The following is a 24962-nucleotide window of genomic DNA, read 5'->3' on the forward strand; positions in this document are numbered from 1 at the left end:
GCAGTGACAATTAAACCATAATCCATGGTAAACTTCATTACTACTCTATAATATTATAAGAGGGGGAAGCCTACAAATGTTTTGAGAAGTAACCCAAAGGAAAAAACTGGAAACAGGCAACCTGAATAACACTAGAATGAACTTCTGGTAGAGGAAAGACATGCTAGAAAAACATAAAATTAGAACTGGTAAAGCACTGGGGCTGAATGAAGTCCATGAGGATATGCAAATATTAGTGTCAGAAAGTATCAAATATTTTATATGTGACCTGAGCTCTAAAGGAGGATGTAGTATCTTACTAAATCAACTGGTATCAACAAGCACCCAAGCCTTCTCTCAGTTCTGAAAGAAAAGTTAAATTAGGTACAGATGAGGAACAAGCTTCTCTGAATTTAGCTTAATTACACTTCCCAGCTGGAGGATGATAGTATAAGGAAAAAGAAAATATTAGCACCTGTGGGATATGGGGGGAGGGGGGGAGAGAGAGAGAAGTGCAGGCAATTATCACCTGTGGACAGTGAGGTGTAACAGGAGCTGGACTGTACCAAATACCGTAATGAGCAATGGTTCTCCAAACTTGTTCAGCTGTATTTTTTTTTGGTCAGAGCAAATGCCAGATGGATAGCATAAATGCTTTATAGTGCCTATTTTTAAGCATAAATTAAGGGTGTGCTAATTTGATGCACTTGTGGGAGAAGCTTACTAAAAAGTATCAGTGTAAAATCCTTGCAATTCGCAAGAGTTAGTTCAGTTCAAAGGCTGGGGAGGATATTTGTTAATCTCATACAACTTTTTAACGGAACACTTCAGAAAAAAAAAATGGCCACAGAATATAACGTTTGCAACACTGAAAGAGCATACAGCTGCATACTAAAATAATTTGTTGGGTACAGCTTGTGCTGTAAAGGAGTGCCAGAAAGGAATGCCTATCTTACCAGATATATACATGATTGCCATAATAATAATCAAATTGGTTAACAGTAGAATAAATAATGTTGGTCTGCATGATGGGTGGTCAGAGCTTAGTCTGTGTCTGTTTGCACTGCTGAGGGATGAGAGGGGAGGGAGCACGCAGCCTGGTGGTACCTCACATATGCATAAGGCCCCTAACATCTTGCAAGCCAACAGTGATGACACAGTCATGAGCAAGATGGGAGTTAGAAGGAAACTCTATAAACCTTCTATAAACCTGTGACAGGACTTTTCTCCTAATGGAGGTAAAAGTGCTTAGCCAAGAGAAGAAACTACAATACCTTGGAAGGATGCTGTTGCTAATGATGTTTTCAACAACTCGATACAGCTGCATGTTGCAAATGGTGGGGGCTGATATCAATGCTCTGTAATAAAATGTCAATAAAACCAAAAGTTAAATTCACTAATTTCTAACCCATCTCTCCATAACATACAGACTGGAGACACAATCAGCCACAGATCAGAACACTGTCTTTTGTGAAAATGAGGACGTTGAAGTGATCAGACAAGAACATAAGGAAGGTAAGATGGAACAAAACATATGCTATGCTGGTGTGCGCCTATTGTATAAAATTACTTGAAAAGAGTATTTCCTGAAACCATGCTTGCAATGAATGTCGAGGGAAAATAACCAAAGCAAAGATAAATACATGATATATGGACAGGATGTTGCCAGAGCTTCACATAGCCAATCCATGTCATAGCTTCTTAAAAGAGGCTACAAGAAGGCTGTAAAATGTGATGACCTTGAGTAGGGAATGGCAGACAGGAGAATTTTCTACACTGCTGATCTAAAAACACTTGTAGCCTCAATTAGTGAAGAAAACACAACTCCTTTTAGTGCTCACTAGGTAATTTTTGTCTATTTAAATTAATGGGTTCTTGTTTCTCCTCAGTCTTCTGTCTTTTTTTTTTAAATCACAATTTTGCCCTTTCAGGGTCTGACAGTGTCTTGAACTGGTGGGTCAAGTTCAGGAAAAGATACACTTAATTTTTGGTGGAAGGAATCCAGTATGTTGTCTGGATACCAGTACTGGATAAACAGTGTAGAATATCAACAAAATAGTGAACTTTTTTCCTTGCTTTGTTATGTAAATACAAGTTAACTCTTTTTATTCTGGGAAAAATGTGTTATGTGTATGTATGTACTTCTGTTGGACACCCGCTGCTTGTTTTAGCTGCAACTAGAATGGAGTACATTTTTACTTCACATGACTGAGGTAGGTGGACCAATTTCCCCTAATGGGCCTGTCATGGTAGGACAAATCTAAATTTTAGACCTGGTGGCTTTTTGCCAGCTAAAAAACTCAGGGCTAAGCTAAACATTCAAATTCTTTTCTTCTTTTTTCAAAATTAGAATGCAAGCAACTGCACACAATGCATGCAACCCAACTACTTTACAACACTTCAGTGGAATTCTAATAGGGAAATCTCATAACTATAAACAAGCATGAAAAATATTATTCTAATTTTAATCATGGAGACAGCTACAGGACAAAGTAAACAAAGTACTCATGGAAAGCATACTTATTCTTGAAATGCTGCTCCAGTAATCTAAACATAGATAAGGATTGTTTGTTATTTCTTTAAGGTTTGGGTTGGTTTTTTTTTTTTATTTCTTTTTAGATGGAGTTTTGAGTAGCATAGTAACTTCTTCGTTAAATACTATTAGAAAATAAATATCACAGCAGATAATGTGATCTAGCAGGTGGGACACTTGGCTGAAAGGCTGAATGTTCAGTGTTTGCTCTCAATAGCACCTCCGGCCTGCTGTGATTTCAGACAAATCATCTGCACTTCAAGAAGCAGCTGATTTGGAGGGACCACACTCAGATTTCAGACTGTGTTCAGGAACTACAATTACTCATAAGCCTCCATGTCAAGCATCCTCTCCCTGCCCCTTTCTTTATACAATTGTATTTTCTTATGTTCCTCATCCTACCCAACACACTGATTCTACAAATAGGAATAATTTTAAAAGATATTCCTGAACTGCCCACCTGTTTCCATACATGACTTCTGCAGGTCAGTGCCTGGGGTCATGCAGAGGAAGGCTGACTGTAACACTGCCAGCTATCTTCATCTCAGTCGTTTCTAGAAATCTCAGGTGCTACTTTTTAACAGTAGGTTTTTTTTTACTGCAGGTCTTCAAAATGTAAGGTATATCCAAAAAAGGTGGCTCTATTTTTTTTTTTTCACTGGCCAACGCAGACTAGGCTTAACTGTGGGCCCAATGATAGTACATTTAAATTAATAGCAAAGCTCATTGCTTCAAAAGTAGCAGGAACCAACACTGAATTTGGCAAAATACAGAAAATAAAATAATTTAAGTTACTCCCAAAGAAGAAATCTAGACATGTATTCATGACTAAAATATACATCTCCCAATCATCTAAAAAAGTCCCACCAAATCACTATGAATCGCACTACTCTTAAACCATTAAAACCATCAAGTTATAGCTACGAGTATAATTAGAAGGCTTTTCCATTTTCTTCACGAGTTTCCTAACATTCTTAACCCAAACAATTCAGCATTGAGTGGTCTTCTCAAGATCTCGCTGCAGCACTTGTTCAGGAGAACCGCTGGTATTAGTTTATTAAATGAAGCCATAAAGGTGAGGCTTGCATCTACTTTATTGGGTATTTCATGGCCAGACCCACCAGCGGGACAGGGGCGGCTGAGCCACGCCAGCCTTCTCTGCCCACACCCCCCCACTGCAAAGCGGACACCAGCACCGCGACCGATTTGGGATCGGGCAGCCCGGGCGCTGCTCTGCCCCTTCCGAAAGCCCACGGACGCTTCCGCGCCGTGAATCCCCCACCCGCGGCACCTCAAACCCGGCGGCCTCCCCACCCTGCCAGGCGGGGACAGGGCGGGCACCCCGCGGCCTGCTGCGACAAGCCGCGGCAGGGCGGGCCCTCCCTGCCGGGCCCCCTCCCCGAACACGGGGGACTTCGCCTGGGGGGGCCCGGCGGCTGGTAGGGGAGCGCCTGCCCCTGAGGGCCGAGCGGGCGGCCCGCCCGGGCGCTGCGAGCCCCACCGCTTGTGTAAGCGCCGCCGCGGGGCGGGAAGGAAGGGGCGGGCGGGAGGCGGGCCCCGGCGCGGCCGGCCGCTCCGCTCGGCAGGGCGGGGTCCGGCGGGGCTGCCGGGAGCGGGGTGTCCCCCCGCCGTGCCGCGCCGCGCCGTGCCTCGCAGCGGGAAGCGGGGCGTGGGGCTCCGCTCGCCTGGCCTTTGCCCGTGCCCAGCCCTGCGCCGGGGCCGCCGCCGCCGCCGCTCTCTCTTTGTGGCCGCGCCTCCCGCCTCGCCGCCGTGGGGACGCCCGCTGCGCCTCGCCTGCTGAGGAGGTCGCTGGTGCTGCGGGGTAGCCGGGAGAGGTTGGCGGGGAGGCGAGCCCCGGCGCAGCGGCAGCCATGGGGCTGCAGCCCCTGGAGTTCAGCGACTGCTACCTGGACAGCCCCTGGTTCAGGGAGCGGGTGAGAGCCCACGAGGCCGAGCTGGAGAAGACCAATAAGTTTATCAAGGAGTTGCTCAAGGATGGGAAAAACCTGATCGCCGCCACCAAAAGTGAGTGGAGGGGCGCGGGGGGAGACGCCGGGTCGCTGCGGGGGCGGCTCCCGGCGGCTCGGGGCCCGGCGCCTGCAGCCGCTCGCCCGGCGCCGAGAGGCTTGGCCTCTGAGCGCTTGCTTTTGTTGCAGCGAGTTTTGCACGGGCTTTCTCCAGCCTCTCCCTCGGGTCCCCCGCCAGCCGCTTTGGGGACGCAGGTCCTCTCCAGCCCTTCGCCGTGGAGAGGGGATGAGGGGATAAGCCGGCGGGAGCGCCGGGTGACTCCGCTTCTTGTAACGCCTGTTGCCTCTGCCCGGTCTCCTGGCCGGGCCTGGCTTATGTGTTTGGCGGTGCCGAGCCCGAAGGGAGCTGCGATGCTAAATCCGCTGAGAACTCGGTTTCGGGTTTTACCGGTGCGTTGCAAGCTGGGCGTCTGTGAATTGCGTATCTCAACATAACGATGTACGTGTATATGCATTTGTAGCCTGTGAAGAGGCTGCTGACGGTACACCTTTGTCAAAATGTTAAGTATGTTCAGGAATTGTACTTCTGTGGTGACAGCACTAGTTACCAGTTCTATGTCTTTGATCTCTTAAAATGTGATGGTGATTTTTAATTTTGCATTTGAGTCATTGAATACATATGTATTTTTCTATATTTAAGGTTAGCGATGCTGTGGTTTATGTGAGAATCATGTTCTTTTCCTTGAATGACCATATTAATGCATGCTCTTAATGTAGTATTGTTATATAATTTTTCCCCTTTAAGATAGGGTAGTGCAGTCTCCTAAATATCTAGTAGGATGACTGACTGTACCAATTATTCAAATAAAACACTAACACAGTGCTCTCAAAAGTGTACTGCATCTTTGGTGTCATGGAAAACTTCTGAAGGCAGGGAACCAGGCTTTCAAGATATTTCCTTTAAAGTAAACTGAGAAGGATTTGGCCAGTTGTGTGAGCACTGTAGCTGCCTGGGTATGGTGAGGGTTTTAAAAACTGAGATAACTCATTTTGTGCAAATAAAGAAACATTCTTTCCTGGTTTTGTCTCTGTTTGATGTGCCTGGGTAAAAAAAGGTAGAAAATGCCATATCAAATTTCACTTGTTTGTAACTCTCATTCTTTGTCCAGTTAATATTCAGTTATTGCAAATGGTGCTGCTTGAGGATTATTTGAAATTTGTGACTTCAAGTGTCAGTATAAATCATCTTAACTTGGAGTGCAAAGTAAAAAAAGTGTCCCTGAACTTGGATAAGAACGGTAGAGGGAAATCATTCCACTTCACTTCTATTCCTCAAGCATCTAGACAGTCTTTTGGCAACTGCCCCAAACCCTTGGTTTCTCATGTGCGGTTACATATACAGAACTTAATTTGAAAGCGTGGGGCTGATGGTGGTGAGGATAAGCCCTAACTCGTATGAGCCTCCCATCCACAGCAGAATCCTGTGCTGGTAACTTTGCCTTGGTGTGCAGTGCTCAGCACGCTTAGCTGTGTGTGGTGGGAGCCAAGGGAGTCAGCGTGCCAAGCAGAGCCACCTGGCCTAAGAGAGCTTGATGAAATACTTAGGCTAGCCCATGAGAAATATTTAGAAAAACTATCTGAGATCCTGCCTGGTGTTCAGGTCTAAGCAATTCCTTCCTTTCTGAGATGACAGAAAGTTGCTTTTTGAGTTTACGTGCTGTACGTTATTCTAACAAACATCTGTGCTTCAGCATACTTGTTTGAGAAGTGGAGACAGATGAGACCCTTCCTTGCACATTTCAGGTTTCTGCAGTTGTCTTTCCCCTTTAGAGTGCCCTGCATGACACGTTTGAAGCCGAGTTGTCTTCCTCTGCCGCTGGTGTGTTAAAAGACAAATTGAACCAGAGGAAAGATGAGGAGGAGTTAAAGCCCATTGAAACCCTGGTGGTTAGGGCATTGGTCCTCCTTGTGTTTTCAGAAGAAAACATTGGCATCTAAATTCCTTGAGGAACCTGATTCATTTGCTGTCAGGAAACCAAATGGGATTAATATTTGTTTTAAAAACCAAGCTTGAGAAGTGGTTGAGACACAGAGCTAGCTATTCACCTTTGTCAAAACTGCATTTTCTGCACAAAGATTGGCTTGCTGCAATCTAGAGAATGTGATAATAAAGCAGGGCATTTTGAGAGCTTAGATGACTACCTCTTAGACAACAGTTGATTACAATTTTTTGAAAATGGTTTTAGTCTTTTGAACAAAAGATGTCATCTTAATAATAGCTAAAGTATTTCTCTGTTTCTAGAACCAGGTAAATTACAAAATTTACATCTGTTTTAATTGATATGTGAGCATAATAAGCTTTTCTGAATGGGCTATAAAATATAAAATGTTGTAGGTGCACTATTGTTCTTGAATTTGTGGGAAATGAAGTGACTGCAAGAGGCTGCCTGTGTTTCCCTCCCTTAGCGCTTTCCTTATTTCACTTGTAAAGCAGTGGCTTACAAGAAATGTTGCGAGGATTCTTTAGGTGTGAATAACTGACGTGATTGAATAGATCCCACTTCCTGCTTGACAGACAGCCTTCAAAATGACTTTGATTCTGCCTGCACTGGGTTACATCTTGAGAGGTGGTAAGCGGATACTGCTACCGCTCCCTCTAATCACAGGAGTCATCAGTGTCTCACAGGACAAACCAGTAACATGAGGTGGATCTTCTCTTTGGCTCCTTGCCATTCGTCTCCTCAGTTGTATGGGAGTGTATTTTCCACCTAAACCTCAGAATAACTGATTCTTGATAGCACAGGACTGTACTGCTTAAAAAAAAAAAGAAAAAAAAGGATCTTTTGCATTCTTAAATTGTTGAGTTTCCAGTATGAAGCATGCTTCAAGTGTATCTTTACACTTCTAAGTTTCAGTTGTTTCAAGAATCTGATAGAAAGATAAACAAGACTGACTCAAAGCTGTCTCGTTTCCTGTGTAATGGTTTGAATCACTGAGTTGTCTAGTTCAAGCTAAATATTAGAAAAATGAATAAACAATAGGTAGCTCTTATGATGGCTAAGTATGTTTAAAAGGAGTATAGAAAGACAATTATTTTTTCCGTTGTTAGTGATCAGTAAATACAAGCAGTATACACATATGCCTTTTAAAATAGAAATGCAATATTTCTCAGGGGATTACAGTTCAGCTAAACAAGTGAGGATCAAAATAGTTTATAAATAACTTCTGGATGGAGTTAGTTGTTCTTCTGTTGAGAGAAACTGAATTTAAAGGTGCCTGATCAGAGAATCCTTATTCTGAAATGTGAAAGGAACTTGCGAGGTTTAGTCCTGAGCTCTTAAAATCTCTGAGATTAAAATTGTTGGAAGCTAAAGAATACACTGGATAAATACTACATATTTGCTTCTGAAGAATTCTCCCTCTGTTGGTCCAACTCTTGATCTCTTGACGTGAGTGTGAGATTTGTCTAGGGTTTTTGAAGATTTTTTTTTTTGGAGGCAAGACTTTTCCGTACATGTACAGCAGGAGCTGCCACTTTTTATGAGACCTCAGGGTGGAGTAGGAAGAGTCAGTGTGAGCCTAGGTTTTTGCCCTGCGCATCTCATGGGGGGTTTGCAAAGGATACTTGTGAGTGCGTGCTCACAGCTATTCCACGTGCCTGAAAGCAGAGCCTCCCTGTTCTTGGATTTAGGCTCAGAGCAGAGCAGAACTCCGTTTGGGTCAACTGCAGTGACTTTGTAATGGGCTGATGAAGACAGAAGGTGGGGAAGGCAGAAAAACAGAAAAGTTGAGTTTCCTATGAAGCTTTCAAGGGGTCGTCTGTATGCAGTGCCCATCTAAGGGAAGACTAGACAAAATTTGATAGGGAAGGGTGCCCCACGTGGGTCTCAGCTAAAATGCATCATGAAGTCTTTCATCAAGTCAGGAGCATCTGCTACCATGTGGGCACCACAGTATTCAAATACTCTTATCACTTGTGCTAGAATGCAGAGCAGCCACCTTCCTCCACCCTAAGAAACTTGCTACCCAGCAGCCCCATTGTGCATTTTTCACTGGGGTAGATCTGTCCCTCATTACGTTGCTGTCTCTGTTTTGGCTGAGAACCGGATAATTCCTCCTGCACCCTGAGGGTTTTGGGTTGTGAGCTCAGTTCTGTGAGGTCTTGGCCATTGTATTTGGTGCAGCAGAGGAGGAAACCAGGCACCTTTGCTACCCGGTGCTGGTCTCTGCAGGCAGATCAGTCTGCTGAGGCTTCTGGTGACTGTTTTTTATTGCTGTTTTTGTTTCATGTTTTTTACAGAAGAGTTATTCCTTGCACTCTACCAGACAGAATACAAAACAAGAAACGAGTTTATTTTTTCTGTAGACAGTTTGTTGGAATATAAAGAGTTACTGATAATTGTTACTGAAGAATGCTGGGTTACTCCAGGGAATATTTCTGCATTCATGAGAAAAAAACCCAGTGAATTCTCTTTCCTTTCCTCTGAGGTGTTATTAGTCACTGGTTATTTACAAGTTTGCCATCAAGAAGTTAAGCAGAATGGAAATCTTGTTGGCAATGGGAATAAAGCCATTCCCAGTCCCATCTCCGACCTAGTAGAATAGGCTGAGTCTTTCTTCTAACAAAGTCGATTGGAAAAACCTAATACAAACCCAAGCCTGATGTCTGAGTTATCCAAACCCATATTCTTTTTCTTGGCTGGTTCTCTTGGTATGTGGTGGTGGTTGACCTCTCGGATATGGGCCTAGGTAGGCTTTTGGTCTGACCCTGTATGGATATTATTATGTAACTGTAAAGGCTGTTGTAACCCACATAATAACACAGCATAAAAGCCACTCCGGTCACTTGAGCCATGGTGCTTTTTTTTCTTAAGCACTAATTGTCCATTTTTTAAAGCTTTCCTTAGTATAATCTGCACTTACAAAACCACTTAGCTGAACGTCTAATGTGTGCCAGCTCTCAAAGCCTTAGGAATTTTCTGCAACAGAAATGTTTTTCTACTGACACTGCAGTACATGTCAAAGAAGTAAGGCAAAAAAGTTAATATAGGACTTACTAATAACTTCTAGAAAAGAAATGGATATTGACTAAAGATTTAGAAAGAATCCAAAGACCAAGCAAAACCTAATGTCATTCTTACTTAACAAGGCGGGTGGAGCGGGGAATACTGTGAGAGGGCCTTAGTTGAACTCGTGTGCAAAGTTTCCTAAATCAGCAGTGATGAGTTAGGACTCTATCTTTGGTTAATTCACCCTGAATTCAGTGACAGCTGTGAATTAATAAATCTTCACATTTAGCATTTTAGAAAGCCATTTTAATTTTCAATTAGTACCTCAAAAATGAGCTTTATTTCTGTTGTAAGGCATGCTTTAAGTATGATAACAGTAAGCAAATAAATGCTTTAAGTGAACACTCTGATATTTAAATTTGAAATATGCTCTGCTAGGACACAGATAAAAATTCCTGCTAGGGCAGTGCTAGATCCTGTATCACAAAGGCTACTGAGCAGTATATACCTTTTAAAAGAAACCTTTTTATTGGAATTCAACTCAGTAATGGAAACATTAGAAAACTAAGGCAAACAGGTACTTTGGGGCCCATCTGATACAGCTTTCCCTTAGGAAAGAACTACTTATAATAACAAAATAGAATGTTGCTTTATCCTTCAAGATAATTGCTACAGCTAGGGCCTAATTAACTAAGACAGTACCTTTTTTTCTGCTTGTAGGTAAAGTCGCTTCTGTATAAGGATCAGGGAAGTGCTTTCTGTTAAGAAAATACGCTGCAGAACATTGTGTTTAGCTCCACCCGAAGTAAAGCATTCATTACTGTGTCAGTAGCTATAAAAAGTGTCAAGCTCATTCTGTGGAGGATGTCAGTTTGTCATCTTGAATCATGTCTTTTCAGCTTGGATTACTAACTGGCTCCATTACCTTCTTTGTCCTGTAGATGTTCCACTGTTCATTTTTTTTCTGTATTAAAAGCAGAGCATTGTGCTAGTGAACTAGAAGATGTGATTTCAGAAAATATGAATTTTCATGATTCTACATGGATTTTCTCAGTGACAAGAGATGTGACAGGCTGTTAAATGAAGTGATTTTGTCTTTTAATCATTTGGGGGAAATATATAATTGTTCAGCTTTAGATAAACTGTGTAAGCGGTCACTAAAGAGGACATCAGTGATTAGTGTCATTGTCAGTCTTCAGGAGAAAAACAATAGAAATAAGTTAGTGTGGTTTGTAATTTTTAGAGAAGGTGTCTGGTAGATCATGTTGGAAAGTTTTTTCCTGATATTTTTCTTTTTTAATGACAAACCTTTTAGAAACGTAATATTGAATTTTATGGAATCTGAATCCATCTTAAGGAGTTGGACAAAAGGATGCATTTTGCCCTATAGTCTGTAAAGTGCAAACACCTGCTTGCAATTAAATAAAAATAGAGGCACTGCTAAGGCTGCAGGTGAATGCTGTTCCTAAATGCTGTATTGCAAAAATGTTGCAAATTTTAACGAGCAGAGCTTATGACACTGTGATACCAGTTCTCTGGTCAGTCTAAAAGCAACTTTTAGTCTTTACTGAGGCAGAACTTCTCTTTCTGATCAGTACAGATTTTATTATAATGGGTAGGAAGGGGAGACTACCTGTTCCGGAGTGCTATGGGGTTTTTTTCCTGATGTACAGCAAGGGGAGTAGCATACAGGCCAGGTGATCTGCCCTCACTTTGGACAGGGAGGGCTTGGAAACATGTTTTGGAATGGCACAGAAATGCTGCATCTCACTACTTCTCTCCTCTTCCCTGGCTGTTTTTTAACATTGCATAATTAATGTATATAGCGTACATTGACTTTAGTGCTTTTACAATATCAACTTCAGTCACTACTGCAGCACTTAACATGTTAACTTAAAAAAACAGAGGCTTGGCTGTTTGAGAGAGATAATCCACAGCGTGTGAATGTTGGTGATATGCTTAACGTTTTGATAGGGTGGGTTGTGGGTTTTTGAGATAATTTTTATGACTTGCTTATGTTTGATGCGATTTCCTTTTGGGTCTAATACCACTTTTCTCAGTTTCCAGACCAGATTTGCTGTTATTCTATGACAGTTGTTCTCGAGATGTTACGACATGCTCAGTGTTTTGATCGTCTTTTAAAAGTCTTCATGTATTTGACTTGGCAAATTAAGACACTTTGAACAGTTGAATGCTTTCCTGGAATATCTAGTGAGTGTAAAATATATGATCAGATGAGCTTGGGCCCATATTGGCAGAACAGTTTAAGAAACTACTGTTCAGGGACTCTGCTAGTGCTTGTTGCCACCCACTGTAGTTGTCAGTTTTAACCGGCACCCAAAATCTGTCTTGTTGCTAAGTCAAACCCATCTTTGCCAAGATTAAACTAAGCCATCACATTTTGCAGTAAGTTGAGATAGGCACATGTGCTCCATCCCAGCCGCTCCTGTGGAGGTTGTGCCCTCTGGGTGTAACTTTGATAGAAGAGAGGGCAAGCTACAGTGGCTGCAATTTAAAATGCCCCATGTAATATGTCTGTGATAGATGTATGCCTGCTAGCCAAAGTGCATGTTTAGTTATCTCACTGGGAAAGAAGATACTGGAAGGGGAAGTCTGTGGCTGGCTTTATGCTTTCCTCAAATTCTTTTTCTAAACAGACATTTTTGGCAATTTTTGGCAGACAACCTCAGTGTCATGTTGTCATTTTTCCATACCTACTTGCACCTACGGATGGAGCTTCTTGCAGCCACCCTATTCTTTGTGAATGTCTTTTGCTCTTTCTGCTCTGTTTTTGTTTCCTCCCCTTGTTCTTTTCCATCCTGTGTGTTTGCTTATCTTTTAGGATAAACATAGAGAGAAAACATCCAGGCCCTCAGAAGCAATGTGGCCATCGCAGGCCAAGGCCAAATCAGAAGTTCCTGTAAATCATTCATGCTGGTGGTGTCCTCTGTGAGAAAGGAGCAGTGGGAGGGAAAAATAATCTTCAGAGATGGAAAATCACAGTGTTATTAAACAGATTGTGGTTTTACTACTGCCCACACCTTTGAATAAATGTCTTCTTGTTGCCTCTTTAGTTGAGAGGGCTGGGCAGGTGGGTGTTATCAGCTCATTAGGTAGGTCAGAGAGAAGGCTTTGCCTCTCAGTAGATCTGGTTGTTACAGCCTCTCCTAGTTCTTTCCAGCTTTTGTATATACACCTGGCTGGTCGGGACTGCATGTCCTTGAGGAGGGGGAAAAAAAAAAAAAAGAAAAAAGCTTTGTTTAATTTGGCAAGGAAAATTGAGTATCCAGGATGAAACTGAGCAGGACTGTGTATCAGACCTGGGCCTTGGAGGACATTGTACCATGTGTGGCTTTCAGGAGTAGGTTCTCGGCCACTTTGTTGTTGGTGAGTGTTTTTTAGCTTTGAAATTTGTCCATTTCCTCCATTAGGGTCATGCATGCGGGCTTAGAAGTGACGAATGAATTCATGGTGAAGAATCTGAAGCTTGTGTTGCGCTTGCAGCATTTCACCCTTAGGAAAAGTTAGACTGTAATGTATCAAATCTCAAAAGTTGGGCTCTCTTCCCAAGCAGAGGGAGAGCACCTTATTCTGCTCGTTTGTCTTAATCTGTGATTTTGTCAGTCATTAGAAAGAATTGCATGCTTTGAAAAATATTAATATTTGAATGTAGGTATGATGGAAAAAAATTAAATTTGATAAGGAAACTTGTAGCAGATTTAAATGAAAATATGATTGCTTAGGAAATGCTTCTTTAAAAAAAAAAATCTCACCATCTTGCAGACAGGTAGAGGGAGCGTGCTGCCAGGTCACTGAGGACTTGAGAAAAGCTTTTCGAAATACCATTTTGGCAGCAGGTCACTGTTCTTAGAAATCCGTCATGGGGCTAAGTTTGTATCTTACGTGGATTAACAGACTGTGAATCCTGCGTAGTTTCAGCCTTTGAAACACATCAGTGCTCTGAGAACAAAACAGTATAATTTACACTGTCAATACTTTTTTCCTGTTAAAATATCAGGTTGTATGCTCTCTCTGTCGAAAAGGCCTGGTCCAATTGACAAGCTCAGTTAGAAGCCAAATGACTGTTTCTCCAAACCTTTGTCTGTTCAACTCTTTAGCCTGTGAGCTTTTCTGGAACAAAGCTGACTTTCTTCCAGACTGCTCTTACATGCTCTTGCTGTGTGGTAATATTACTGTACTTTTATTGTGCCTCACTTTGTGCTTTCCATCGTTTCAAAACTCACAGTTTCAAATTTCTGTTGTGCCTCTTGCTTAGCTGTTCCCCTGTTCCAGCTGATTCAGCACCTTTACTAAAAGAAATAAAACTACCTGGATGTATTGCACCCTTTGTAGTTTCTTTTACTTCTAGAAGTAAAAGAATCTAATGCTAAAAAGAATCTGCAAGCACTTCTCTGTCCCATGGCCAATTTTTTTTTTCTTTTTTTTTTTTTTTTTTTAACAGAACACATCTATGTGTCTACCAGCACCATTACTGCTCTTCCCGTGGGGTTCTGTAGGGTTGTATCTGAGGGGGAAGGCTGCCTTCCTTGGGGGGCAGGGAACTAGCTAGTCAAGCATGAAAATTTATTGTTGGCTCCTGTTTCTCTCCTCTTACTGCAGTCTTTTGTTATGTTTTATGGAGGAATGGGACTAAGCTCCAGACGTTCAGCTCAAGTTTTTGTGTAGTTAATATAGTGAACGAAGGAAATGTCTGTGTTATACTCTTGAATCTCATGTGTAGGAGCTTGGTCCTCTGTTCAGATGGACTTTGCTGAGGGCCTAGAGCAAAACCGGAGATTTGAACCTAGATAAGCCAGGATACTGTGGTTTACGAAGAGCTGAAATGTGCTCTTTGTCTTGGAAGCTCTCATCCATCTGTTGCAGAGCCCAAGCACCTGAGGACTGGTGGCCATTCTCTGTAGGTAGTACTCAAGTAGCATAACCTGCTCTGAGGGAATTGATGACTGGAAATGCCCCCGGAGGGTGGAGATCTAATGACTAGCATCTTGGAAGACCCATGAGAAGGGTTGTGTCTGTATCTGGCCTAGCAATCATGATGATTGACCTAGCAGAAAATGAGTTTTAATTTGTATATTTAAGAAGTAGGACTCCTTCAAGCTGCTGTCCTAGATGCAAATATTATTTTGAAAATGGGGCTTTGTGACTCAACAGAAATGATTCTTTCTGTTCACTTATCTAGAGATTTTATTTCTCTTCCTGCCTCCATTAACCACTTTCATATGTCTGTAATTAGAATGTGTCTTAGGTATGAATTCCTTTATTTTAGTTACAAAAGTACCTTATATTTTGGTGCAACGTAATTTATATTGTATGTAGGACTTTTTTTTTTTTTTTAAATGCTGCTATAGGTTGCTCTCAGTCCTGAGGATCTTTCTATAGTGGACATGGTTCATGTCTGCAGGGCTAGTGAAATTAGAGGGGTGAAATGTTCATTTTTTATACAACTTGATTTTTATCTGGAGGCAAGCACAATACGGTTTACACTTCCTCTCCACATCTTGCCTGTATAGGTCACTACTTACTCCTCTTGTAACTGACCTGAGTCTTTCATAATATAAAATGAAAAAAAAAAAGAACAGGTAGTGATAGAGCTTCTTATTTGCACAGTTCTGACCAGACACTAAGCAGCAAACAAGTGAATTAAATTAATGGAATGATGACATGTCTTCATCCCTTCATCCAAGCTTCTTCCCTTAAAGCCAAAAACGTTTTTTCTTTTCATATACACGGATAATTTTATAGCACGAACAAAAGAGCAAACTGTGTCTAGAGAAGTGACTTTGGGAGCAGCTTTGGGCAAGCCCTTCATCTTTATCTCTTTCTTTCCATCACTATTTAAGCTGTTGTCTCAAACTTGGGGACATTTATCTATAAAGCATTTCACAAATGTTGAAATGTCATAGAGAAGTGGTGTATATTGGTCCCTTCTGCATTATGTGAGACTGCACCTGCTGCTCTTTTTTCTGTAGTCATTATTTGAATTTAGCAGTAGTTATAAACTCTTTTTTATCCTCTTCGATTAAATTAGCTTAATATAGAATCTGATAGGAGAATGTGCTGTATTCTCCTACAGTCATGTTTTGGACATCTCAGTATGGAGGGCATGGCAGTATGAATGCAGAAAGCAGCTGTTCTTCCCTTGCCATGCAGATTATTCAAGTGGAAATTTAAGTCGGCAGTTTGGCTTTTCTAAGGTTTATAGCATATCATCATTCACTTTTTTATAGGAAGTATCCATATGTGAACAAAAACTTAGGTATGCCAACCTTGTTATAATGCTCCGTGGACATACTGAAATCCACTTCAGATTTGTAATGTTATTGCAAAGCTCGCATCATTGAGTTTTTTTCCTCATTGTACCTTTTGTTTGTAGTTCTTTAAAGTGTTTAGAAGGAAGATGGCTTTGATACCTTCTTGAAAATTAGTTTGGCATTATTACTAGCCCTGCATTTTAAAATAAAATTAGGAATTAAGATGTCATTCAAGAAAAGTAGTAGTCTTGTTTTGGATGGAGCAAGCAACTGGACCACATTAGCAATTAATCTGATAGCTTCTCCCTCCCCCAGCTTCTCTCTGGTACAGAGGAAAACTTCTCTGAATGGAACTTGACAGTGTTTGTAAGCAACATGTAACAGAAACAAACAAGCAAAGCCCCTCCTGAAACAAAAACCTCTGATGCCCCAAAAGCATCATGCAAAACTGAAACAATTCTATCAACATTTGTTTCAAGTTCAATCCTTTTATAAATAAAGCTTTCTGTATATGCATTCTGTTCCTGTTGTAATAGCTATGATTTGCTTGTGTTGAGGATTTTGAAGGCTTGTGAGCAGGCAAAAGGGATTGTATGCTTTTGATGTCTTGGATTTGAAAGTAAATCCTCATGAAGAGAATTTGTGTCTTGAAGTGTAAAGAGAGTTATCTTTTGAGAAAGGATGCCGTTCTTCATCGTGGAAATTTTTTTCCTGAGGTGCCCTCCTTCAGTTTCTCTTTTAAACATGGAAAATTCCTGTATTTTAATAGTGGCCAGGAGCTGATCTCACATTTCACGAGGGCATTATTGAATGGCCTTATTGGAACATTGCTTCCTGGACACTATTATTAGTGTAGTAGCTGAGAGAGGTATGAGCAGCTGCCGAGTTTCATTCTGAGTGCCTGGATGGGTGTGTTGGGGTGGCATTCCCAGAGTGACAAGCAGAGGTGCTGGAGGATGCCAGGGAGGAATTTTGCTTGGAAAATAGTTGACATTAGCTCAGTGGTTGGTGTGTCTGTCCCTTCTCTCTCCGTCTCCCTTCTGAGAGGTCTTAGTAGCATGACTTTTTAGATTATTCTTGCCATAGCCTGCCAGAGATTACTGCCTCCCTCACCTTGTTTGATGTCTTTAGCTGCCCATTCTGGTGAAAATTTATAGACCAAACTTACGTGAATGTTCTAGTTCAAATATTAAGGAAGAGCAGGAAAGGCCCAATAGCATGGGGTTTAGCACATGCTGGTACGGAGACATGCTCAAGGTTCCTAAGAGAGTCTGGGATAGAGCTACTAGGACAGGATAAGGGCTGAATCAAGTCCTCTCTGAAGTATGTACCTCTAATCCCTTGACATGCTTTGGAAGGGATATGGTTTAGATTTTTAAAATAATTTTTCCGTTGCTTCCATGCATCTGCCATTGCTCTTTCCTACTCAGTAGTAATTTATTGAGTAGGAGTAATTTACTGAAAGAGCAAGAACAGAACGAATGCTGTCTGGTGATGGCATTGCCACAGGCCACTTAAGTTACAGAGGAGGGGGTTCTCTGCTGGCAAGTTAATGACAAAACCAATAGGAAGGCTTTTTTTCTTCTTTTTCTTTACCCAGAGTAAACGGCCATCTCTCCCAGTTACATCCCTCCCTTACAAAACCTCCAGTGTTGCCAATGTCACTTGAATTTTTACTCACAGGAGAGCAATGAGATGGGGAAAACCAGGGCTTTTTTAGCCCTAAAAAATAGTGGATGGAATACGTTGATGTCAATAATCAGTAATGTCAGAGAAAGACAGCACGTGAGTCCTCTTCTCAGGAGGGGTGTGATGGGGTTTCTCGTTGCCTTGTTTTTTGAAGTTGCTTGCTTATTCACAGTTGCTTTGCTTCCAGAGAGGGACCCATTATAATGCTCTCTAGCGCAGTTTTCTTCAGCCTTTTTGGTTGAAGGATTCTCTGACCTTTTCCAGGGGGGGAAAAAATCCATACGATTTTGTACAAAATTGTAATATTGCTGTGATAGCTTTCATTTATTGAGCATTCTTGAGGGATTTTGCACATTTGTTTTCCTTTTCCCCTGTGTTTTTTGTTTGCTTAAACCTGTTGGGTTTGGTTTCTGGCAGTCACTTTGCAAATTGTCTTTTGATGCTTTATGGACTGTTGCTCCTTTCTGGATCAAAGCCTGCAGGAACATTTTAGTGGTATGTGTAGTATAGAGAGCTGAGAAATCCTTGGTGTCAGTAAACAGTTTAATTAATTTTTGTTTATTTTCCTAAGTTATGATGATGTTTGTCTGTGAGGTGGTTTAATGTTTTTGGAATCGTTTAGATTCCAGTAAGATACATGGTTATCATTGTAAGTGGGTAATGAATGGGATGGTGAGAATTGAGAGTTGTTGCTTTTATATATGCACCCTCAGTTGTGTCTAAGTAAAATGAAGCATGTCTGTCTGGCAATGACTATTCCTTCTGCATACTGTTAGTGATATGAAATAACTAAGGAATTTCCCTTCTACGTGAATTCCTGATTTACCCCAATAATCATACAGTGAACAGCTTGGTGTGGTGGGGATTCTTGATAGCAAGAAGTTTCTTACTTAGAGTTGCCACTAGAAAAACCCAGTAGAAGGAGCTATGTGCAGGAAACATCATCAGGAAAATTAGAGGTGAGTTTGCTTGCTTCTGAACAGCCCAGTCACAACCCATTTTGAATTCTTGGTAATGGTTTCCGGTGTTCTGTTTGTAGCATTGTTTTTTCTGTCATGTTAACCCCAGCTGGCAGCTAACCCCCACACCGCCAGTGGGATGGGGGAGAGAATCAGAAGAGTAAAAGTGAGAAAACTCATGGGTTGAGATAAAGACAGTTTAATAGATAAAGCAAAAGCCGCGCATGCAAGCAAAGCAAAACAAAGCATTCATTCTCTGCTTCCCATCAGCAGGCAGGTGTTCAGCCATCACCAGGAAAGCAGGGCTCCATCACACGTTAATGGTTACTTGGGAAGACAAACGCCATCACTTTGAATGTCCCTCCCCGCCCTTCCTTCTTCTTTCCCCAGCTTTATATGTTGAGCATGACATCATACGGGTATGGAATATTCCTTTGGTCAGTTGGGATCAGCTGTCCCAGCTGTGTCCCCTCCCAACTCCTTGTGCACCCCCAGCCTACTCGCTGGTGTGGGGGGTGTGAGAGGCAGAAAAGGCCTTGACTGTGTGTAAGCACTGCTCAGCAGTAACTAAAACATCCCTGTGTTATCAACACTGTTTTCAGCACAAATCCAAAACATAGCCCCATACTAGCTACTATGAAGAAAATTAACTCTATCCAAGCTAAAACCGGCACACATGTAAAATATGTACAATTTAAAATGCATAAATACGACACTAGTCTTAAAAAAACCAAAACAAACCTCTTAACCTACATAGGACTTTAAAAAAGTCCGAAGTGCATCAAGCATTTTAGATGCTATCCATTTACCATCCTGTGAAGTAGGTTGGGTTGCTAGTTCTGTTTACAGATGGGTGAAGTGAGAGATGAAGTGATTAGATAAGATTGCACATCAAGTCTTTACTGGAGGTGGAGTTAGTAATTAGGAGACCCTGGCATTTAACCCTATTACCAGTGCATTAGAATGTTCTGTTTTGTAAGACAGCTTGCAGATGTTGGGATTGCACTGTGAATTGTATGACTGTCTCAGACTACTTTTCAATTCCCTAAGCAGGGATCAGAACTGTTTTGGTGTAGGTGCTTGCAGATTTAAAGATGATGTGTTGAATTTTAAATGCTCGGTTTTAGTGCACAGTTGTGTTAAATGTTCAGCGAGGCAGCGGCTGCATCTGTTTGATTCTTTGTACTTTCTGGAATATGAAGGACCTGGGACTGTGCTTACCTTGGTGCCCTGTTAGAATCGGAAACGTGTGGGCTTCTGCTGGCTGGAAATCTACCCCAAATCCATCAGTCAATTCTAGAACTACATCTAGTCAGACAATAATCTACAGATACTGTATTAGTCTTAGTACAGTGGCTTGGACTTACCCAAACCTTGCTGTGTGCCTAGCAGTCCTTTCCTGCCAAAGGTGCAGGCGGCTGTCCTGCCCTGTGCACACGCTAACCCTGGCGCTGGCAGCAGTCCCCTGGCTTAGTGCGGCCTCCCTGCTCCTACTTGCTTCAGTCTGCCTCAGAGGCAGGCATAGCCAGCTGCGCCCTTCCAAGCTCACTGCCAGTTTTGGCTCACTTTTCTCCTTTTCCCATCTCAGTGACCCTACCAACTTAGTCTCTGTCCTAACAGACGGTTACTACTGAGACCAGTCCTAAATTTAGCCCTAAATTGTTCCTTCTGGACCCATCCTTAGTCCTAATTTGGTGACTGCAGCCTTTAGCAGATACAAGCCAAGAAAGAAAATTTTCCCTGGCGACGCTAACATCTCTCATCATTTGGCAAACCCTTGCTGAACCCAGCAATGAGTATTCCTGCTGGCTGCTACCCAGCCCTTAAAGTAATTGACTGAATTTTTTGATCCTTCCCTTTCTGTGTTTTGACAGTGGTAACTAATAACAAATAAAAATTATCTGAAAACCCTGCAAGTGAATCCTAACTCAAGTCTTGCCCTAACGCAAACCAGGTGGCTCCCACTGAACTGAAATCTAAATGTTACTTGCTTAGTTCCAGTGTTTTACATTGATTAATTATTAAATTAGAGTAGCATGAATATTTGGAAACCAGGAGTGAAAATTATAAATTGTATGTAAAACAAATGTGGCTGTTGTTTACACCAATCAGAGAGATGATAAAATGAGAATCAAGAGTTGGGGTTTTTCATGGGCAACAGTCAGCAAGCCAGCTTAATTGTAAGCTGCCAACAGTCACAAAGTGTAAAATTTTTAAGGTAATTTGGTATTAGTAATATCACTTGCCTTATAAAGCACTTTCTTAATCTCTCTTACTAATAAGGAGAAGAGAATGGCTGTGCTCTGAGTTGACCTCACACCGAGAACTCAAGAATACTGTTTATGCAGAGGTTCCCATTTGCAGATTCCTGCTTTGGGATTTGGTCTCTGAATTGAGACAGATAGCTTGGGAAGATTCATCCACCGCCCCTGCCCTTGCTAACCTTATATGAGAAAAAACATCTGAGTGCTTTTCCTTTCCTTTTGTATCCATATAGCCAATTGTATGTGAATGATTTGTCTCATCTGTTGTTGTTGCACTTTGTTTAAAGTTTTAAATACAGAAGGAGTGAGTAGATAATAATTTCATGTATCTTTTACTGAAATTCATTTCTGTGAGGAAAACTGTTTGGTTACAGATTGTGATTAGGAAATCACCATCTATTTTCTGCCCTCAGTTCTATATAATCTGTGCAACCGTGAACACTGTTCAAAACTTACCTTACTGCTGTTGTCCAAAGTTCCCAGGCTGGTCTTTGATATGTTTTATCTTGTTTGGTATAGGTTGTGGTGATGTAGAAATAGGAGCGATCAGCGTGTGATACTCAGGTTTGTTTGTAATTTGCTTCTGTTATTGCTAACTCTATACTCTAAATAAATATGAGATCAAATCACTTATTTTGAAAGAGCAGGTTTTGCTGGAGAAAAGCCGTAATGATGTACTGTGGGGTTTGGCCACAGGAGCAGAGAGGTCTTCACAAAGGAGTGAATCTGACCTTCTTCCTATTTTTCTTTACAGGTTTCCTCCCCTTCAAACTTCTGTCTCTTTTTGACATCCTAGTACATCTCTTCTTTCTCTTGCATCACCCCAGAGTTATACAGTACTTTTGTGAGCATTCTTGTGGTCAATAACGTATTAGTGCAAGTTGCACCTCCAACTTTAAATGTGCCTCTAAAGAAGTAAAGATGAAGAAAGAAATGTATGTTTGAGATGTACTGAGTGCCTACATTTACCTAGATGCACATTTGTATTCTGAGCCTTGTACACATTAGGTGCAAAACTGTGATGGTAGAAGGTAGTAAAACCCTGCTGTCGCTTCCAGAGGAAAAGCTAATGATGCTTTGCAGTACTGTGCCTGGAGTTAGGTGAAATCTCTCACTGTCAATGCAAACTCCCAAGTCCCCGGGTGATACAAGTTCTGTAAAGGCCAGAGCCTGTCCGTGAGATACTTTGTTGTGTGCTGAAGGTTTCGGTGCAAGGTGGCAGGCTCTGGAACTCCCTCCTTCTTGACCTTTTTTCCATCCCCGTCTCCCCCCTTGGCTTTTGGGACTTCTGTCTGTGGTTTAGTGACATAGTATCTTGGGCGTGATGGTAGTTTTTATGCTTAAATGGCTTTCATGCTGTATACATTTGAATTTTAGTGTTACCATACTATTGGTATGCCACCTGTCATTAGCACAGATTGGTTTTCTCTTGGACCCTGGCTGTAGGGGTGTCTCGCACAATCTGTACGTGAGTAATGATTGCAGAGCCATGCTTCCAAGTGTCTGCTCTTGCATGTCCTTGTAGAACATTTGCTTTCCCTGCCTGCTCTGCCTCTTCCTCTGGAAGATGTAGCCATCATTTCTATTTAAACAATTGTTTGTATAATCTCTCCTTCCTGTGCGCTGAAGCAAGGGAGTGGAAGTATAAGTTATAGCAGAACTTTTATTGTAAGGTCTCTGGGGAAAGTGGATATTGTGCTTTCCTGTCTTGCATGTATGAGGCTGTAGCATGTATCTACTATACTGGACTCTTGCTTAATCCGATGTGCCAGTATGCTTCCCCTTGAATAATTTTCCTTGTACTCTTAAGTTAGACACGTATGCTTGAAACATTGCCTGAATGTTTAATCGCTTTGGATGGGTATTTCTGCCTGAAAACTGTGGTAATATGAGTAATGTTCATATTGTGATCCTCTGAGCTCCTGCTGGTGTTTTATATGTGCTTACGTGTTGTATCCTGATATCTGTGTTCCCCTCATCCATGACAGGAAACGAAGGGAAGAAAAATTTACTAACCAGAAAAAGTTGTAATTCTGTCTGTATACCTTCTTTAATATGCTGTCCTTTCCTAGACAGTGTTGTTACTTAAATTGCAGGATTTAAAGTTGATCCTGAAGCACTCTGTCAAACTAGCAGAGAAACCTTCACAATTGGTACAGTTGAGAACAGTATAATTTCTGTAGCGGTCATCGCGTAGAAAAAGAACCTCATACATTTTACTGTAAAACATGATGGGCAGTATTTCTGATACATCGTGGGTCACCGAATTCCTGATGGTACTCTGGCTTGCTAGCCAGCGATTATTTATGTAGAGTAATTTATGGAGAAAAACTGTCAGCAAAACTGCAAGCCTCAACTGAGCTGAGTGAGATTTGTTATACACTGTGGCCTCTGCTAGGGCTTTGGCAAGTGCACCTTTTTTGAATAATGTGAAAGACCTTGTCAAGCTGTCTCTGGTAATTAGGTCTGACATAGCTAATACCTGAAATACAGGCAGGACAGTCATGTGGCCAAATCATGGCTTGTCAGCAGTGAATGTGTTTGTATTGAGTTGCCTGTGTTGTTTTTGGGAAGGGAGCATTACATAAAGAACATCTAGGAAAGTTTTGTAGATACTTTGTCCATTCTATGCTGAAATAAAAGACTATAATTCTTCTATGCCAAACGGTTATTTATATATTTAATTAGAGTATAAGAGTGTCCCTTGTTTAGTATGTGCAGACATTGTCAAATACTGCAAACAGGTTGATTTTGAGTTTCTGATAGTCACAGGAAGTGCCTATATTGTCAATCCTTCCTGGTGCTGGGTGAATTCAGGCACAGCAACATTTAACCACGTATCTTTTTTATTTACTATTGACCTCCAGTGTTTCCCCTCTTTTGTGGTTTTTTTTTTTTAATGGATTATAATGTTGGATTAAGTAACACTGTCATACAGTGTATCAGGTGCTGCTGTTGCATTCTTTAATGGCAAGGGACGCAATTTAGAAAAAGCAACAAAAGCATAACTGTGCAGGAATGTCCCCATGCTCGATAGCTGAAACTGTGGATAACATGACTGAGATCACGTAACTGTCCCGTTAGATAAAGGAATCCTCTAGCAACCTGAGATTTCTACTGGCATTCTTTCTGCTGAAGAAATATACAATGTGCAAATGCTGGCTTTTAGGTTTAAGAAAAAGCACAAAGAATTATTTTCTGTTCCCTTATTGCCTTCCTGTGTTCTGTACATCAAAATTTTCTCATTTATAGGAAGAAGTGAAAACATATTTAACTTGCTAATAAATGAAAGAAAGCTGCTTTAAAGGAATTCAGATGGAAATGATTCATATTGTAAGCAAATTCCTAAGAGAGATGCTGGGAAGATAAATCCATGATGCAGTCTGGAGTAAAGAGTCTTTTCTCCTTTCCTTTAAAAGAGCTTTGCATGGGTGTGTTTTGTTGCTCTCTGTCTTTAAGACTTTCTTAATTTTAATTTCCCACTATCAGAGGAAAAGTCTTTGTGCATTACTGAGACAAAAAGGCTAAATGGATATAGTCAGACACAGTTGTGGTTGCTTTCAACCAAATGTGGCCATTTGCTCAATTGTCTTCATGATTCTTTCCTCCACTTTTTAATTTGGTTGGCTGTGGCTTCTTTTCTAGCTCAAAAAGAAGTCTACAATTCAAGGAAAGAAGGGATTGGAACAGTCTTTGGCATTTTTCTGAATTACACATTCTTGCAGGTAGCAGGAGTTGCACAAGTTGAGCAAAACAACTTCGCCTGTTAATGTTTTGCTTGGAGCCACAGAATGGATTATGAAATCCCTGCAGTCAAATGAAACTTCAAATATAGAAAACACAAATAAGAAAAAAATATGGTGAGCTTGTGACTTGCGTTATGTGTAGTTTCCTTTTTACTTTGGTATTTCCAGTTTTCTCAAACTCTTTTCAAGCCTTGGACACAAAGAGAACTTGAATGTCTGTGACTGAAACCCCTTTGAAAGCACAAAGAATGCCAAAGAAAAACTACATTTGCAGCTGTCTAAAGCAACTTCCAGCTGATAACCTGGCACTCTCACACTCTATTCTTTATTATACAAATCTGGCTGCTAGATTGCTTCAGTGCGGCACTGTGCTATGAGCAGCCAGAGGTTCATTTGGTCCGGCTGATAAGAGGTTAGTTGAGCTTCACTGAAGAAGTGTTAACTCTGGTTTATTGAGTCATGAGCCCTGTTGCTGTTTCAAATAAATAGAAGATAAATTGGAACAAATGTTTGCATCTTATTCCATTTGGTCTGTTTGGCTGTA

At 41.4% G+C, this 24962-nt stretch overlaps 1 protein-coding gene across 5 annotated transcripts in view; it reads left to right on the top strand.

Moving 5' to 3' along the window:
* The first annotated feature begins 4348 nt into the window (after nt 1-4348).
* Nucleotides 4349-24962, top strand: part of ARHGAP10 (Rho GTPase activating protein 10) — a 160324-nt gene continuing 139710 nt past the window's right edge. For all 5 annotated transcript variants that reach the window (XM_075709175.1, XM_075709180.1, XM_075709176.1 and 2 more), the window contains exon 1: nt 4349-4537. In XM_075709175.1, the coding sequence (XP_075565290.1) occupies nt 4384-4537 (154 nt within the window). In that variant the 5' untranslated portion in view covers nt 4349-4383. The remainder of the gene's footprint in view (nt 4538-24962) is intronic.

This window comes from Pelecanus crispus, chromosome 4, assembly GCF_030463565.1.
Source record: "Pelecanus crispus isolate bPelCri1 chromosome 4, bPelCri1.pri, whole genome shotgun sequence".
In the NCBI taxonomy this organism is placed as follows: Eukaryota; Metazoa; Chordata; class Aves; order Pelecaniformes; family Pelecanidae; genus Pelecanus; species Pelecanus crispus.